Raw genomic sequence first — 19,024 nt, forward strand, 5'->3', positions numbered from 1 at the left:
TCATCACCTCACGGCTCGATTCTGAGAGCATCCTTCTCTGGCCTTGACAAATCCCTGCTCGCGGCCATTCAGAATGCGGCTGCAAAGATCATTTCCCTAGCCCATCACTTTGACTGTGTCAGCCCTCTTTGCAACCTTCCACTGGCTCCCCCTTCTCCATTGCATCAAAGATAAGCCAATTGTACTCACTTTCAAGGCCCATCATAGGGTCTCATTTGCTGTTGAGCTGGCGACATTCAGCCATGAGGCCATCCTCCACTGCCCACTTTTTAAATTTTCAACCCCCTCTATGCTTTCTCCTGCATTATTCCATATGCTTGGGAGGCACTGCCCATAAACATTGGCACACCTACCTCATTACCCTCCTCCAGACCCCTCCTCTGTCAGGATGCCTACGCAAAATATGGCAATGGGCAGGCTGTTGGTGTGCACAGATCTCTACCTCTCACGCAGCCCAATACTGTCTCATCGTTCACTTGTACTCCTCGGCACATCAATAGCCATCCGTTGCCCCTTATGATGTACTTCGATTGTAAGCCGCTTATGTCAGGAACTGTATTTTTGTTGTGCGCTTCTACAGCGCCTAGCACAATGGGGTCTTGGTCTATAACGAGGGCCCCTGGGTACTATGGTAATACAAATGAATAACGCTGCCCCTGCATTTCTGAGCCACAATCATTCTCCCACACTGCTTAATATTCTAGCTCTATTCACCCCTCTGACCTCACACACGCTACCAATTGAACCCCGCTACCGCACCAAATCTTAACCCCATTTCCAACACCAGCACTGGCTTCCAAAAACCCAAAGGGAGAGAATGGCAACAGCAAGCAAGTGCACTGTGTACCGCTTAGGTCTAGAGACATCTGCTTTCCCAGGTCAGCAGTCAAGTGCCCTGCAGAATGATGGGGGAAGAGAAGCTCTGCTCATCTCTAGACACACGATCCTCAAAGCAACTTCAAGAGGGGACTTCAAGTAAGGCAGAGGTTCTCATCCATTTAGGACAAGAACAGCATGGCCACTGCTCTACAGGAAAAGCAGGGTCACACACACTACAGTAAATACCTCCTCCCCCAAATAAAAATTCTTACCAGTTCCCAGCCTTGCTTCTCCTTCCTCTTCTGGAATCTCAGCCTGCTTCTTCTCAGGGGGTGGGCAGGAAAAGACACCCATGGGAGCCCACTCGAGATATAGAGGGACGTGCTGAAACTGCAAGGGTGACAGATACAAGGGATGGCTACAAGGCAGGTGTCAAGGTCCCTCCCCCACTCTGAACTCTAGGGTACAGATGTGGGGACCTGCATGAAAAACCTCCTAAGCTTATCTTTACCAGCTTAGGTCAAAACTTCCCCAAGGTACAAAATATTCCACCCTTTTGTCCTTGGATTGGCCGCTACCACCACCAAACAAATACTGGTTACTGGGGAAGAGCTGTTTGGACACGTCTTTCCCCCCAAAATACTTCCCAAAAACCTTGCACCCCACTTCCTGGACAAGGTTTGGTAAAAAGCCTCACCAATTTGCCTAGGTGACTACAGACCCAGACCCTTGGATCTTAAGAACAATGAACAATCCTCCCAACACTTGCACCCCCCCCTTTCCAGGGAAATGTTGGATAAAAAGCCTCACCAATTTGCATAGGTGACCACAGACCCAAACCCTTGGATCTGAGAACAATGAAAAAGCATTCAGTTTTCTTACAAAAAGACTTTTAATAGAAATAGAAGTAAATAGAAATAAAAAAAAAAATCCCCCCTGTAAAGTCAGGATGGTAGATACCTTACAGGATAATTAGATTCAAAACATAGAGAACCCCTCTAGGCAAAAACCTTAAGTTACAAAAAAGATACACAGACAGAAATAGTTATTCTATTCAGCACAATTCTTTTCTCAGCCATTTAAAGAAATCATAATCTAACACGTACCTAGCTAGATTACTTACTAAAAGTTCTAAGGCTTCATTCCTGGTCTATCCCCGGCAAAGACAAAATATAGACAGACACACATACCCTTTGTTTCTCTCCCTCCTCCCAGCTTTTGAAAGTATCTTGTCTCCTCATTGGTCATTTTGGTCAGGTGCCAGCGAGGTTACCTTTAGCTTCTTAACCCTTTACAGGTGAGAGGAGATTTCCTCTGGCCAGGAGGGATTTTAAAGGGGTTTACCCTTCCCTTTATATTTATGACAGCAGGGGAGAAGTGACTTTGCGGATGCGAGGGGGTGGGGGAGAACATACATTCAAATCTCAGCTCTACCTTCTCAAGGGACATATTACAGGAGATGGGAGCTGCCTGGAGGTTAAAAGCCACAGCTGCATGCTCTCCCCGCAGGGCGTGTTCTCACTGGGGGTTCAGGAGCATTCTCTAGGGCTGAGTTTGAACGACACCGAAGGACCAGGAAATAGCAACATGGGGGGATTTTATTCTCCTAAAAATGCCCTGACCTTCTCCCCACTTCTAGAGATTGTTTCTTTCAGCCCCTCCACATTAAGCAAGAACTTGAACCCTTTTGAATTTGAATTTGATTACTAATGATTACATCTGAGGCTTTAAGATATTGATACCTGATCAAATTATTCCTACCTGGCTTCTCAAAGTGCCAACACCGGGACAGAGAAGAGGGCGGATTTGCATTAGCCTGCCTAGCCTGGATCTCCTCTCCCGAAGTGACAGTTCCACATTAGACGACACATGTTGCCATCCCCATGCTTACCTTGGAGTAGGCCAGCTTGGTGAAGGCTCGCTTGGCTTCTGTGGGCTCCAAGAATTCCACAATGGCTGTGATCCCTCCTTCTGGGAGCAGCACTCGCCCGAGGCTGCCATATGGGCCAAAGACCTCCTCCAGCTCCACCACTTTAGTGCCGGCAGGGAGGTTCTTAACTAGGATCACAGTTTTACTCCGCTCTCCAGCAGCCTGAAAAGGTGTGTGTGTGTGGGGAGAAAAATACAGAGGAGGATTCTTATAAGGGGTCTGAGACTTTGGGGGCCCCCCTGCTCCATTTTATATGCTTCCAGGATACACTGCAAACCCACAAAGAGCTGTGTAAAATTCCCTTCCTGCCATTTGAAATGCAGCCCCAGTGGACAAACTCCATTCACTCACGGGGCCAGGCATCAGTTCCCAACATACAATACATCCACACCCACTGCTGTTCTCCATTTTCAGTTCAGCTAGCTTCGTATTGCTGCGTGCATTCAAACAGCTGCCATGTCCCACTCCAGGCTGGGCACATTTCTGTTTTGGGTGAATCTACTCCTGCACATTTAGGGTTCAATACTGTAAGGTGCTGAGCAATCTCAGCAACTGACTTCAATGAGAGGTGAGGGGATCAGGATCAAACCCCCATCATTTGAGATACTTGGGTGGGGAGAAGATAATACATAACCCTAAATTGACTTATTTAACACTTACATATGGATATTAAGGGCTGGGACGGAAGGATGAGAACTATTAATAAGCTGTGATCATTCAGCTGGTCCTGCACCAGCCGTCAGCCAGCAAACCCTATCCCCAGAGCTGTGCTGAGGAGGTCTGTGCACAGGGATGGTTAGCATGCAAAGATGCCGTGCAAGTTCTTCTAGCCTAGCACCAATTTCAGACATGGCTTTTACTACTCTACTCAAAACTGGGCCCCCCCAAAAAAATAATAAAACAAAAAATCCATATTTGCGAAATGGAAAACCGGGGGAAAAAAATGGAGTAGGGACTTTGTAGTTCACATTTTTATACTCAAGCTTCTCAGAATCTCATTGAGATTGACCTGAGGCTTCTGATGGATCTGCAGACCTCCAAGAGGAGAACACAAGCAGACTGAAAAGCCCTGAAGGGGGATTTCTAGAGACAGATGGCTGCAAATAAGTAAGAGGGTGAAAGGAGCCAGGTCAAATGTGTTCACCTTTCCTGGCAGCTGGAGAAGAAACATCCCAAATCCTAGTGCCACCGACTCCAAGGTTTAAGGTTTTCCTCTGCATCCAGCCATGGCACTGTAAGGACTAAGCACCAGGAACCAATGGGATGACAAGCGTGAAAAGAGCCTCAAATTTCGTGTGTGTTGCGCACCACGTGATCAAGAGAGCTGAAAGGCCAATGTTCCCAATCCTCGTAGCACCCAGCTTGCCCACTAAGCCAGGAGCAGACTGCTAACTTACAGACCATTCTCTCTGCTGTTCACCGTTCAAGTATTTATAGATGAGTGACCCAACCTGACATAGAGAGCACCCCCACACCATCAGCCTGCATCACTCTCTCCTGAACACCCAGATACTAAGGTGAGAAGAAATAAGCCATCTGCTGCTGCAGCGAGCAGGGTTTCTGCTGAGCCAGAGCTACTGAAGTGCCTCACCTGACTGAAGGAATCCAGGCTGACTCCATTGTCGATCAGGAACCGGCGGACGTCCTGGACTAGCTGGGTTTCGCCCAGAGCTACCCTCACGGCCACGCTGCCTTTGCCTTCCTGCAAATGAGAGCAACAGTGGTTAAATCCAAAGAGTGACAAAGTCAGGAGCATAAACTACGCTGGTAATAACAGGCCTAAACCAGAGTAACACCCACACCACTCAGACTCTGGCCCAACTGGAGGTTTGCATACAGACAGAGGGTGAGATCTTGGCTCCGTTGACTTCAGTCAAGCCAGAACGTCACCCTGAGGTTAGCTGATGACTCGTAGGCCATACCTAAGCTTTTAGGTCCAAATTCCTGCTGTTATGCACATGTAACTCCCATGGGAACTCCACCCCTTGTAACTGAGGGCATAATTCAATCCTCAGCTAGTGAAAAGAATGGTGCTGAATGAAGCAGTAAAGTGTTATGCAGGGTAGTTTTAGGACCACAGCTATTTCAGCTGGTGTCTACTTGACCAGTTGTGTGTAGTTATGAGCACACAACTGCAGTAATTGTGAAGCAAATTAGGCACAGACAGTACAGCGTGGATTTTATGAACACCAGTGTTACGAATGACCAGTTGTAGGAACCATGTTCTCCCCACAAGGGAAACAAAAAACAAACAAAAAAATTATCACACAACAAAAGTGATGTTAATGAAGAACAAGTCGACATCCCCTCACATTCTGAGGCCTTCAATGCACTGAAAATTGCTTTGCAGTGCTTTGAACAAGTGATGCAGTGTGCCACACCGCAACCTATGTACTGTACGAACTGTAACTGAGATCTTCAGTTTTATGAACTCCTCAACCCTCAATTAGTTCAAAAAGAGATTCTACTATACTTGTGCACTTAAATTATCTGAATATCTGCCCTTTGATCTCTCGTTAGGCTTCAGAGTTAACACGTGACTATAGTGACTTGAGCAAGGCACACCTTCAAATCTGTGCCATGCTGCCTAAACCAACATTACATCAATCACATCCAACAGGCTTTCTTCACACAAGAGCTAGGAGCTACTTGTGTATTAAATAAAAGCAGTCAGATTCTCCAGAATGCAAGTCACGTGATTTGGACAATGTGCATACAGGGATCAGACCCAGCCCAGCCACTGGGTGTTTGGTACCACTGGTCCATAGTAATGAGGTGGATACTTCACACGCATGTCACTTCTGATCTCAGTGGGCTATAATGCAACTCTTCCGAGGTGAAAGGCTGGCACATGTGAATACTGCTCCAATTATGCAGGCAGAGCCAGGAATGATTTTTGTGAAAAACTTGCTCCTTTTAAAGCCTGAGACACCCACTGTAAGACTCATTAACTCCTCCCCAATATGTCCTCATTTAGCCTAGAGATGAGGGTAGAAACCACATGCTACCTGCTTGAGAGAGGGGGCTCCTGCTTCCTGAACCAGAGTCTGATCCACCTGGCCCAAGTTTGCCTGTTACCCCTGTTCACCACTGGGACCTGCCTGGCGCCCTGCTGCAGCCTCCCACTTATCACTCACAGCGGGATTTTCGAAAGCACCAAGCATCCCCCTAACTTGGCTTCCCATCGACCTCAATGAAAACTCCCATTGGCTTCAATGGGAGCAGCATTAGGCCAATGCTGAGCGCTACTGAAACCCCCGCACCAAAGAACGGGAAGGAACATTGGGAACTGCTAAGTAAAAAGAGCTGCCTTGGATGACCCAGGTGCCTGGATATACACCTTGTATTTCATTTAGCACTCTACAAGTGACCCCCCATTCAGATGAACTCCCAGATACCGCCCACATCTAGCTGTTAGTGCCGAGTTAAGAGCCATTCCACGCACACATGTACTAAGGGAAACTTAGTTCATGGTACCAAGAAGCGTGCTAAGAGCTTTCTAAGAAAGACACCCAAAGCAGCAGCCTTTAAGCTGCAGGCCCACATGCTTCCATCCATGGACTGAAACGATGCTTCCCAGCTAGAATCCAACTCACGTGATCAAGCACTTGGCTCTTGGTGGCATTGTACTTCTGTGCGATTGCATCCACCACAGCGTTCGTGCCCATGAACAGTGCGTTCCAGTTGTGAGAGCTAGAGGGGGAGGAAGAGAAAATAAAATGAGGCCTAAATCTAAGATCGTTCACACCTTCCAACTGGCATCTGCCTCAGAGCGACACAGAAAAGATACGCTCAGCGGGCCAACAAGGATCACAAACTGAATGGGAGGAAGGGTAGAGGAGGATGGGGGAGCAAGTGGGTTGTAAGTAGTGGGAGAGAAAACAGAGAGGCTGCATTTCAGTGGAATAGGACATTCTTCACTCCTAAACAGTTACAGAGCATTGACTGGGCTCTGTTTAGCCTGCCACTGCTGGAGTTAGGATACTGGATTAGAAGGACTGATCTGGTAAGGCAACTTGGATGAGCCAAAAAAAGATCCCGGTTCTTTGGATGAGCCGAGGACAGAAAGAGAGAAGATGCCAGGACATTAGAGTCAAGGAAGGGGCAACATAACAGTAATTTGACTGGCCTTGTTCCTTAATACACGCCCTAGAGAAGCCGCACACATTTCAAGTCTGGTCCCAAAGGGGAATTCTGCAGTTAGTGCCATATTAAAACAAAAGGATCCTGCTGTGTGACACTGCCCCCCTCTGTACCTGGCACTGTTTGCTTTGTCCTTGGACTCTTTCTGCTTCTTGTAGGAAGAGGATCCTTCAGCATCTAGGTTCTCCCCTTCTTCCTTCTTTACAGTGGAGGGTAACACATGCAGCATCCTGCCCTAGGAGACAGAGAGTATAGGAGCTAGTGCCTCTGAATCCACATTCACAAAAGAAAGAGTCTCGCTGCCTCAAGGTAAGATGAACTACCGTCAGTGCAGCACTGCCATGCAACTTCCTCCCACAATGGCCTTTCAAGCTGACCTGGGAGGACCTCCCCTTCCTTCTCTGCTGCTCCAGGCTGGCATCAATGCAACTCACCAGAGCAACCCAACAGGGAGTTGGAAAGAGCAACAAACTCCAAACTCTTTCCCTCTGGTGATCTCTGCACGGCACCGTGCTAAGAGCAGGCCGGAGTTTTCTGAACCCACTGGCCCACGCAAACTGGTGCTGCTACACCGCTGGCCTAGCACTTCCCATCTTAACAGCACTCTATTCCTCAACACACTGAGGACATCAGGCATCCCAATTAGCAGTGCACAGTGGGACCACCACAAGCATTTGACCTTCTGGCAATAATCCCTATGATCGAACATCCCCTCCCCCTCAACCTAACCATGCAGGCGAGTCAGAGTCATTGTACCTGAAACACCTGCCCATCCACTTCTGCAAAGGCCTTCACTGCATGCTCAGGGATCATGTAGGTGATGAAGGCAAATCCCTTGGGTTTCTTGGTCAGACTGTCTATGGGGAAATGGATCTCTGACAGGGGACCTGCAAAAGGCAAATCCTTTCCATGAGATATACCCCCTTCTCAGGCACTGCAGAGCAGGGTTCTGAGCTGGTGTCTTCTGTAGGAGCCCAGCTGATGGAACGAAGCCATGAGCATTGGGTCAGCTTAGCACGTGCAAGGAGAGAATCTGGGCCTGCTCAAGGGTTGTCTGCATGGATACCGAAACCTTTATTTACCAAGTTGGCACAGTAATACCAACCCTAATACCAACTTCCCCCACATCCTACTCCTGAGGGTATTCTGTGTCAAAAATTAAAAATTCTGCACATAATATTTTAAAATTCTGCAAATTTTATTTGTCAAATAAATGTGGAGGCTCCAGCATGGCATTGGGGAGCACAGGCCACCGGCTGCACAGAGGTGGGAGATCACTGTACATCTCCACCCCCACTCTCCCAGGACACGGACTCAGCGGTGAGGCTGCACCCAACCGACATAGCGCAAGGACCAGGCCTGCCCCAGAAACACCCCAGGGCCCTGCCCCTCCTCGCGAGGTGCACCAGGCAGGCAGGCAGGATCCAAGTGTGGGCAGGCAGGCTCAGCAAGGCAGGATCCAAGTGTGGAGGGACTTAGTAGGGGGGAATCCAGGTGTGGGTTGAGATGGTTCTGTTTGGGGCAATCTGGGTACAGGCGGCTCAGTGGGGGATCCGAGTACGGGGGGGGGGGGGGGAACCTGGATACACAGCGGCTTGTTGTGTTTTTTTGGTTGCAATGGTAATGGGACTCTGCTGGAGGGTCCAGGTGAAGGTGTTTGGGAGGGGTGCTCTAGGTGTAGGGGGGATAGGGCTCAGCAGGGAGGTCTGGGTGTGGGGGGCTCAGTGGGGGGTCCAGATGCTGGGGGGGTGGGATTCAGTGGGGTGCAGATCCAGGTGCAACTGGTTGGGGCTCAGTGGGGTAGGGGTGTGGGTGCAGGTGGAGTGGGGCTCGGGGGGGTGAGGCTTAGCAGGAGGGTCTGGGTGTGAGGGGGTCTGGATGCACAGGGGTTGGACGGATGCGGGTGCAGCTCCCTGTACAGGGATCCTCCCCCCTGCAGCTGAGGCGTGATGGGTGCAGGAAGGGGTGGGGGTGGGGGGTTGCAGAGCTTCCTGCAACCAGGGGAGAAATCTGGTGGTGGGTCTGCCATGCAGGGGAAGAGGAAGTCCTGTCCTCCCCAGCCCAGTCCGGACTAGCAGCTGAGCCCAGCGCAGGGTAGGAGCCACCAGCCGGGTCTTCCCCAGTCCCGCCTCCTGCCCCACAGTGATTTACCTTTCTGTCAGCTGCCCTGGGCACCCAAAACATACGGCTGGAAAAAGTCGCATGACAGCTCTTATGGCTTCCCTTTGTTTCCCCTTCAGAAAGTCATTTTTCTGCAGGGAAACAAGCCAGCCAGATCTATCCGGGGCCAGAAGGGGAGGCAGTTCACCACCCAATCTTTTCTCTTCCAGTGGCACACTGGGGCTCCATAAATCCTACTCAGCCCTGAGCTAGGAGATGTCCTGGAGGTGGAAGGGAATTCAGCCGAGCTGGCCTCCTCTATAGCTGGCCTCCATACAGAGATTGCAAACCAGAAGGTCAAACATAACCATGAGTTTTGAAATGGGTTCCAGTTGTAAAGATTTAGTCTTAAAATTGTGCCCATCCCTTAGTATCTGGGCATCTGCAGGCTAAGAGAGTGCCACAGCCTTCTCTTTCCCTGGCATCCAAATGAGCATTTACAGCCAGGCAAGATGATTAACCCTCAGATTTCTGGGGGGAAACAGGAAGCTCACTGGAGCTCCATTCCCTACCATATTTGGAAAATATTTGCTCCAAGTCCTCCTCAGTGCTAGTGTAAGGGAGATTCCTGACAAAGAGCCTTCCTGACTCAGAGAGGTCCTCCTCTTCCTCATCATCCTTCTTCCTCCTTTGCCAGGGCTGATCTTCACCCTTCCGGGTGAGCTTCATCTTCAGCCCACTCTCCTCTCGGAACACCTCAATGTAGCGCCCACCTGCCACACACAACACAGAGGGGAACCTTACATCTCAGGCACTTCCAAAGGCCTCAACCAGACCTGAGTCTAGATAATTAAAATATATGGTCATTTCTAAAGATACTGGGCCAAATTTACTGACAATGTAAGCTGGCAAAACTCCACTGACCGCCTGTGGAATACCACCCCCCACACCCCCATGAATGCAGCCCACCCCATCTCTGTGAGAAGAAGGTTAATGATGTTTTGGGGAGAGCATGGTGCTCATCAAAATGAAAGCAACACCACTGGCTAGACACCTCACAGAGTCAGGGCAGCGCATTCCAGTTCTCACGACCCCTCTCCATTCCAGTCCTATTGCTTCCACACAATAATGGTTTTGCAATATAGGACCGGCTTTCATTGAGGACTGGGATAAGAGCAGGATTTGAACACAGGGCTCCAGCACTAACCCACTGTGCCATCCCAGCCAGGTTTAAATCATGGTTTAAGACAAATGGAAAGACCAAGACACTTCTCCCAAGTGCATAATGGAGCTTTGGCCTAACACCAGAAGCTACAAAAGTGCTGCATGTCAACAAGTCAGTTCTACTGTAGCTGCTTCTACGGTGCTCATCTCAGTGTCATTTTGTATGAGAGACAGAATTCCTCATTTCTTGCCCACTGCTTCTGATCATAGAGCACTGAAGTTTTTGAAGATACCAGAGAAGTGACTTTGAGAGCCAGCTTGTGGCATTCGGCCTGCACAGCAGAGATCCCAAGATCAGGACTGCTCCCCAGAAGGTTTCTTGCAGGAGGGTTAGTGCGGGTGAAAGGTGCTACACTGACAGGTCAGAGCTCGCCATACAGCCAGAGACACAGATACAGCATAGGCTGCCGCACAGCAAGCTTCATTCACATTGCCATGGTGGGACTTTTTGGGCAGGAACGGGAAGACTCCCCAAGACTCTGCCAATCCCTTGACCTCTCTGCTCAGACTCCCAACTGAGAGGGTGGGTTTTGTGATGTGGCTACTGGACTGAAATCCACCAACTTGGTTCACAGAGCCAGCCAGTCAGCAGAGGACGACAGCTTTCAGCCAATACCAACAGGTTATTTATGACACTCCCTGCTCTCCCAACCCCATACTACTTGGTTAGGTTGTGACAGTTTAGCATTCGGTTCTTTAATGAATTTGAGTAACAGAGTCAGGGTTCAGAGTAGCAGCCGTGTTAGTCTGTATCTGCAAAAAAGAACAGGAATACTTGTGGCACCTTAGAGACTAACAAATTTATTTGAGCATAAGCTTTCGTGGGCTACAGCCCACTTCATTGGATGCATAGAATGGAAGCTTATGCTCAAATAAATTTGTTAATCTCTAAGGTGCCACAAGTACTCCTGTTCTTTTTTGCAGAGTCAGGGTTGTAGATCATGCTGCTCTTTGCTTTTGGCCTGCGAGCGTGATCAACATCATTTCCTGCCAGAGCAAAATTAAGAGACAGACCAGAATCCACTTGACACTTTAGCAGCAAACAGGGCCTACAGCAGAGCATCACAACACCTACAGACCCATCAGGGTCGGTAACAAGGACCTACAAGCTGCCCTTACCCATGTATTCCTTGTTTTGTTTCAAGGCTTTCTGTACTTCCTCCTCGCCGCTGAAATCAACGAAGACGTAACCTGGAAGGAAATCAGGTTCAACTGAGCATCACAAGGGTTATACGGATGCTTGTATGTACACACACACTGGCACTAACTAGCCAGTTAAGCACAACCTAATGATGCCAGCTTTTTCTGTATTAGATCTCCATAGACACGTGTTTATCTCCCATTACAAATTGACTCTGGGCTGAAAACAACAATCAGATTTCAGACAGGAAGGGATCTTTCATTAAAGAGAAATGATTGTTTAAGATGACTTTTGTTCTTGCTTGTGTGCAGGTAAATGGTCTAAAACTGATTTGGCAGCTACACCCCATGGGTTCCATACACTTTAACATACCTCGAACTAACGACGGGATAGAAGATGCACCCCCCTAAGGTTATGAAAACAATGCACAGTGGAAATATACTACCAGCCCTGGACTCATTTTGGGTCCCTTCTGGTCCACGCACCATCACCAATAACCATGACCCAACTCGGTTCCAGGTGTGGTTAAGAGCTGAACCTCAAGGTAAAGAACCTCTAACTGGAATTTGGTTAACAGTTCTATAGAAGATGCATGAACCAGAACAGAAGCCATCTCCCATTTGACTCTGCAGAGCTTGGAGTTGTAGAAAGCAGTAAATCCCACTGGTCAGCAAAGCAAGTCAAAGTGGCTCATTGCACACAGGGAACAGAGCTGTAGGGCAAGGGGCACCATTTTTACAGTGTCACGCCTCATAACTCCATTCTAAGGTAAGGCGATTGGAGCAAGTCAAAGGAACTTGATGTATGAGAAATGGGGCAATTCGTAGTGATTTGGAATCACAGGTACAGGAGACAGCAAAGGCCGGCACAGGAAAGAGCATTCCTAACTATATCTCTGCTATCTCCTGCACCCACAATGCACAAACCCCCGCAGCCAGTACCTGTCTTATTCCCATGTACGTTTCTTGCAATCCTGATCGCCACTGGCTTCAAGGGCAAGAGGAATTCTCGAACGTTTTGCTGCAAATAGAAAAGAGGAAAACAAGAATTTTAGCAAGTCAGGCAGATTTCGGAGGCCTACTTTTGTAAAGGTTATGAATGCTGAGTAGACACTACAAAAACCTTTCATAAACACAGTCAGGGACAGACAGAGTCCAAGGGACCCTCTACAGTATGAACAAACCAAGCCAGATTCCATTCTCATAACTAACCCCTTAACCTGCAGATACCTAGAAGCCCCTGCAAAATACATGATGGTTTAAGTTGCTGGCTGCTGAATGCTAGACCTTGGGAATCCAAGGACCATCGTTCTCTTCCCTGTTACAAGCACGATTTAAGCCCTAAACGAGGGAGCAGTAAGGCTGCGATGGCAGGGCACATACCTCAGTAACACTGAAAGGGGCACCACGCAGTTTCACTGTATACGGCGTGGTAGCTGCATTAGGGTTGGCCCGATTCTTCAGCTGGACAGAGGAAAAAGTGAGAAACAACATTTGAAAAGTCATCCTTGGCAAGAGGTTTAATCTGGAACAGTTTCCAGACCAACAGACAACCGTGGCTGGCAGCACAGTGTAAAGATGGGAGAGTTAGAGGCCTGATGCCACAGAGCTAGTCTTACCGGCAAGCAGGAGGCTGGGGAAAGGACTGAGAAACAGAGGAATCCCTCCCTCCCCTCACATACAGAGTCAGGAGACTTGGATAGGGCAGAAACAGAGAGGGGCAGCGCTTCGGCCCTTCCAACAGCCAGAGGTGGGGTAGAGCGTTCAGTTAGGCACTGAAATACTATAGTGATGGGCACACATGGGATATGAAAGGCAAACACCCCTTCTGCCCCTGGACAGCAATCAGGGAATCCCAGAAGCTTGGAGATGGGAGGGCTGGGATTCACATAAATGGGTTACCCCTGGATCTCCACCCCATCTTTTATATCAGCTTCTGACAAGAAGATGTGGCTAGTTGGCAGGCCAGTAGGTTATTCAAGCCCTGCCTTAGAGAGCCTCGAGGTTTCAGCCCTCCAGTGGGTCTAACAGATCCCACATATATACAGCATCTGCCCTAGTTTGGCCTGCAGCTCTCAGTTACTCCATGAGATTCCTGCCTTATTTAAGATCAAAGGGCTGAGACTGCATGCGTATAACAAGTTCCCAGTTTCTGCCTGTTCCTTGCTCAGGTACTTAGAGACTGAGCCCCCACAGTCAGGCAAAGTCATAGGTGCCACAGTGTTCATAAAACAGCTGGTGATTCCACGGGGCCAACCTGAGACATCTTAAAGGGCTCCAAATTTTGGAGGGCACCAAGCACCCATCCTCTAAAATTCAGGCCTCTTCAAGGTCTGTCAAGTTGGGCATCCAAAATCTCTAGCCACTTTTCAAAGTTTTGATTAGCATGTCTAGTCAGTTACAGTGTAACCTGGGTGAGACAGTAAAACACAGGATTAATCAGTACTAAGGGCAGTAATCCTGTACATATTCCCATTTAGTAGTACAATGCCCTGGGCATCCTGTGACTAACAAGGCATACTAGACAAGGGTAGCCGGTAAGATGGCTCCAACTACATCCACAAAGACTTCAGAGTATCTGACCCAGCCTAATGTGTGTCTAAGGATGTAACAGTAAGGGAACGTACCATTACATTCCCTTCAATGGTCAAATAATTTAATCTGCTTTCACATTTCTTCATGTGGTGTCCCACAACTTGACCACCCAGGGGACTGATTTTGAGACAGCACTATGGAAAACTGCCCCTTTGAAACAAAATGCTAAACAAGGAGACATACAAAACAAAAGCCTAGGTATTTATATGGCCCCCACCACTGTACTGTCAGAGCACCTCATAATACCCCCGTGAGGTAGGCAACTATTATCCCCATTGTACAGCAGAGGAACTGAGCCAGACACACTAAGTGACTTGCCCAAGTTTGCACAGGAAGTCGGTGGCACAAAAGGGAACTGAACCCAAAACACAAACAGTCCATGCCCTGTGTTATATCTGGGTTTGCCTAAAATCAGGCGCAGGCCCAAAACTTTGCGTCTGTGTCTGCTACATCTTGAATGGCTGCAACTCTGGTGCTTGCCTTTATGAGATTTGTCAAATGAACGGGGACCTTGCTCACCTCTCCCTGTGATGTCCCCGTTCATGCCTGTGTTTCCTGGCAGCATCCCATGCAGAGAACGCACGTGAACCCATGTCTCCCAAGTCCCTAGTCACCGGGCCATCCTCCCTCTCTTACAAATACATCTATTTAGAATAGATACAGTGATTATTCATTGCAAACCCAGTGTTATGGGAGGGACAGGAGGACACAGACCTTTAGATTTGGAAATCTCTCCCTGTAGGAATGGAGATGGACTGCAGCTGCCAAGTTCATATCCAGAGCCAAGCTGCAGGGGAGCTGGCACCCACGGTTACAATTCAGGCCCATCTCTAATTAGGTTATACCTCCAATTTTGCTCCTTTCGTCTTCTTCCTCTCCACCACTGTCCCCTGCCCTTTGCTATGTCCTGCCAGCTCTGCCCCTTTTTGCACCTGGGCACCGATAGTTTCCAAGCTGCTGGGCTTCTCCTCATCCTCGCTTCCCCCTTCATGCTGCTCGCTGTCCAGCTGGTCCTCCTCACTCTCCTCCTCGGATGAGGAAGACGAGGAATCTTTCACCACTTTAGATTTCAGGTAGTCCATATCAGAGAGCTCTGGCCTGGCAGCTGCCTTTTCTCTGGGGCTCTTCTTTACTGCCAGAGAGGAGAGAGATGGGCATTAGATATTGCACATGCACACACACACACCCCTTTTCCCCAGCAGGGGAAATGGCCCATAGCAGCACGAGCCCCCACATTCCTTTTGCCCAGCTGGGCTACTGCAAGAGCAGACACCCTGTACACACAGGAGGTACCAGAGGATGGCTCAGGTTTTCCATCCCAGTACCATCCCCTTTCCTCTTCTCGGGTCAGATGATCAAATCCAGCCACGGCTGGTAAGGATGAGAAACTGTTACTATCTGATGGGCTGTTGGGTGATACTGATTAGACGGTCTGGTGATTCCCAGCAGAGAGGGGTCCCATCACAAAAATCACCCGTGCTATTGGCATTACACTTTCTCAGCAGATGGGACTAAACAGGCCACGGATCTGAATGTCTCCCTCCTACCATTGAGGGTTTTCCGTACAAAGTGACTGTTGGGGAGAATCCTACTCTGCTAACGCTCACCCTACAGGACTCAACAGAAGGTTTTGGCTTTCCAGGCTGTCGGCCTTTCTCTGGCACTAAAAACACTCTGCTATTTAAAAAGTTGGATCAGCAATACACAAGGACAGGGAAACACACGCTACGCTGGAGACCCACGCTCTGCATGTTATTGCGTTCTTCATTACTAGTTATCCATATCACAACTGCACCCAAGGCACTGACATGCTAGGCATTATACAGGCATAAGACAGGCCCTGCTCCAGAAAACTTCGTCTTAGCTTAGGACAAGGTGTGACAGGCGAACAAAGGTGGAATTGGATGGCAGGGAAGAAGCCATGATAACAGTAATACAAGTGCGGTTTTGCATGGACTAGCCGCGAGCACAGCTTATAGAGGAGCTGACTTTGGGGTTTGGTTTACAAATGGAGACCAATAGGCAGACGAGTATGAGACTCTCAGCTGAAATCTGAAGCACGGTACACAGCCAGGATATATGTGCATTTGTTCATTGATTCACTGGAGACTTACATTTCTCCAGTTTCCCCATCTGTAAAATGGGGCTAACAAGATCAGCCTCCTTTGTAAAGCGCTTTGAGATCTCCTGATGAAAAGCGTTAGATAAGAGCTAGGGGTTGTTATTCTTGTCCTCTCTTGATATTTAAAACGTTAACCACCTCTGAGTTTGCCAAGATTCAAAGAGAAATCTTTAAAAAATAGAAGGGACACAGGTATTTGTAAAATGCGCATAAGAACGGCCAGACCGGTCCACCTAGCCAAGTATCCTGTCTTCCAACAGTGGCCAGTGCCAGATGCTTCAGAGGGAACAGAACTGAGAAATCCATCCCCTGTTGTCCAGTTCTGGCCGTCAGACGCTTAGAGACCCTCAGGGAATGGGACTGCATGCCTGACCATCCTGGCTAATAGCCATCGATAGCCCTATCCTCCAAGAACTTATCTACTGTATATACTCGTTCATCAGCCCGTTCGTTTCTAAGCCGACCCCCCCAAGATGATAGGTAAAAATAGCAAAAACTGTATGACCCTTTCATAAGCCGACCCTATATTTCAGCGGTTGGCAAACTTTGGCTCCCAGCCCGTCAGTGTAAGCCGCTGGCGGGTCAGGAGGTTTTGTTTACCTGGAGCGTTCACAGGCACGGAGCCCCTCAGCAATCTGTGGCCGTGGTTCGCCGTTCCCAGCCAATGGGAGCAGCGAACCACAGCCACAGGGAACTGAGGGCTCCATGCCTGCAGATGCTCCAGGTAAACAAAACGACAATGCATTAGATATTCAATTCAACTGTTTCATAGGGTTTAAAATCATCAAATTTTGGTGTAGACCTGTTTATAAGCCGACCCCTGCTCTTTGATGCGTCACTTTTTTACCAAAACTATTTGGCTTATGAACAAGTATACACGGTAATTCTTTTTTGAACCCAGTTCTATTTTTGGCCTTCACAACATCCCCAGTAACAAGTTTCACAGGTTGACTTTGCGTTGTGTGAAGAAGTATTTCCTTGTTTGTTTTGAACCCACTGCCTATTAATATCACTGGGTGATCCCCGGTTCTTGTGTTATGTGAAGAGGTAAATAACTCTTCCTTATTCACTTTCGCCACTCCATTTATGTCTGTGAAGACCTCTATCATATCCCTCCTTAGCTGTCTCTTTTCTAAGATGAACAGTCCCAGTCTTTAATCTCGCCTCATATGGAAGCTGTTCCACACCCCCAAATAATTTTTGTTGCCCGTCTCTGTACTTTTTTCCAATTCTAATATCTTTTTTTGAGTTGGGGTGATCAGAATTGCAAACAGTATTCAAGGTGTGAGCATATCATGGCTTTATATAGTGGCATTAAGAAAAGACGACAGAAAATATCAATCTTTTTCCTAACGGTTCCTAACATTCTGTTAGCCTTTTTGACGCCGCGATCTCTTTCTTGAGTGTTAACAGCTAATTTAGGCCTCATCATTTTGTGTGTATAGTTGGGATTATATTTTACAATGTGCTTTATTTTGCATTTATCAACACCTAATTTCATTTGCCATTTTCTTGTCCAATCACCCAGTTTTGTGAGGTCACTTTGTAACTGTTCTCAGTCAGCTTTTGCCTTAACTATTTTGAGTAATTTTGTATTGTCTACAAATTTTGCCATCTGTTTATCCTTTTTTCCAGATCTATGAATATGCTGAACAGCACTGGTCTCAATACAGATTCTTGGGAAACCCCGCTACTTACATCTCTCCACCGTGAAAACTGAGCATTTATTCCTAGACTTTGTTATCTTTCTTTTAACCAGTTACTGATCCATGAGAGGACCTTCCCTCTTATCCTAGGACTGCTTATTTTCTTAAGAGCCTTTGGTGAGAGACCTTGTCAAAGGCTTTCTAAAAGCCCAAGCTCATTGGATTACCCTTGTCCATATGTTTGTTGACATCCTCAAAGAATTCTAATAGATTGGTGAGGCATGATTTCCCTGTACAAAAGCTGTGTTGACTCTTCCCCAACACAGTGTGTTCATCTATGTGTCTGATCATTCTGTTCTTTACTATAGTTTCAACCAATTTGCCTGGTACTAAAGTTAGGTTTACCAGCCTATAATTGCCATGATTGCTTCGGGAGGTTTTTTAAAAATAGGGATCACATTAGATATCCTCCAGTCCTCTGGCAGAGACTGATTTAAGTGATAGGTTACATACCACAGTTAGTAGTTCTGCAATTTCATATCTGAGTTTCGTCAGAACTCTGGTGACTAATTACTGTTTAATGTATAGGTTTGTTCCAAAACCTTCTCTACTGACACCTCAATCGGTGATAGTTACTTAAACATGTCCCCTAAAAAGAGTTCAGTTCAGTCAATTATATGATTTTCAGTAGCACCTAGAGGCTCTGACCAAAATTCCAGCCATATTGTGTTAGGTACTGAATGCATGCACAATCCCTGACCCAAAGAGCTCACAATTTAAATAGACAACATGGACAAAGGGGAGGGGAAAATGAAGCACAGGGAAGTGACTTGTCCCAGGACACCCTGAAGGTCACTGGCAGAGCCAGAGATGGAAACTTACATCTTCCAGCTCAGTGCCTTATCCAAACTTTCTGAAAAGCCTTTGGGTCTGAGACAAAGCAGGAAAAATGTCACTCCTTCAGAAAGAACGTTAGGGAGAACATAGCAAGAGGGTTAATTAAAGGGTTGAGAACCGAGTGGCTGCAGAATCCCAGGTGGACAGGGAATGGGAGAGATTCACTTGGGCAGACGAACCAGGGAGTCTACAGTTCAGATTGTTCAGGCTCCGTGGAGAGGGACTGAGGGTCTCAGCCTTTGTTACCCACACTGAAACCATAGTTACTGCACAGTTTGTATCTCCTCTTTTGGGATACAGGGCTTGATCCTGTGAGGTGCTGAACTATTGCAATTCCCACCACTTCCAGTGGGATATGAGGGCACACAGCATTTTCCAGGAGCTGCTCGGCACACCGCAGGATCAGGC

At 47.9% G+C, this 19,024-nt stretch overlaps 1 protein-coding gene across 3 annotated transcripts in view; it reads right to left on the reverse strand.

Moving 5' to 3' along the window:
• Positions 1-19,024, reverse strand: part of RBM19 (RNA binding motif protein 19) — a 135,058-nt gene that overhangs the window by 104,188 nt on the left and 11,846 nt on the right. For all 3 annotated transcript variants that reach the window (XM_074973153.1, XM_074973154.1, XM_074973155.1), the window contains exons 6-16: positions 14,797-15,083; positions 12,740-12,820; positions 12,299-12,377; positions 11,336-11,407; positions 9,565-9,765; positions 7,649-7,779; positions 7,006-7,127; positions 6,346-6,442; positions 4,341-4,451; positions 2,711-2,911; positions 1,092-1,209 (exon numbers count right to left, since the gene is read on the reverse strand). In XM_074973153.1, the coding sequence (XP_074829254.1) occupies positions 1,092-1,209; positions 2,711-2,911; positions 4,341-4,451; positions 6,346-6,442; positions 7,006-7,127; positions 7,649-7,779; positions 9,565-9,765; positions 11,336-11,407; positions 12,299-12,377; positions 12,740-12,820; positions 14,797-15,083 (1,500 nt within the window). The remainder of the gene's footprint in view (positions 1-1,091; positions 1,210-2,710; positions 2,912-4,340; positions 4,452-6,345; positions 6,443-7,005; positions 7,128-7,648; positions 7,780-9,564; positions 9,766-11,335; positions 11,408-12,298; positions 12,378-12,739; positions 12,821-14,796; positions 15,084-19,024) is intronic.

Source organism: Natator depressus, chromosome 15, assembly GCF_965152275.1.
Source record: "Natator depressus isolate rNatDep1 chromosome 15, rNatDep2.hap1, whole genome shotgun sequence".
NCBI classification, from domain to species: Eukaryota; Metazoa; Chordata; order Testudines; family Cheloniidae; genus Natator; species Natator depressus.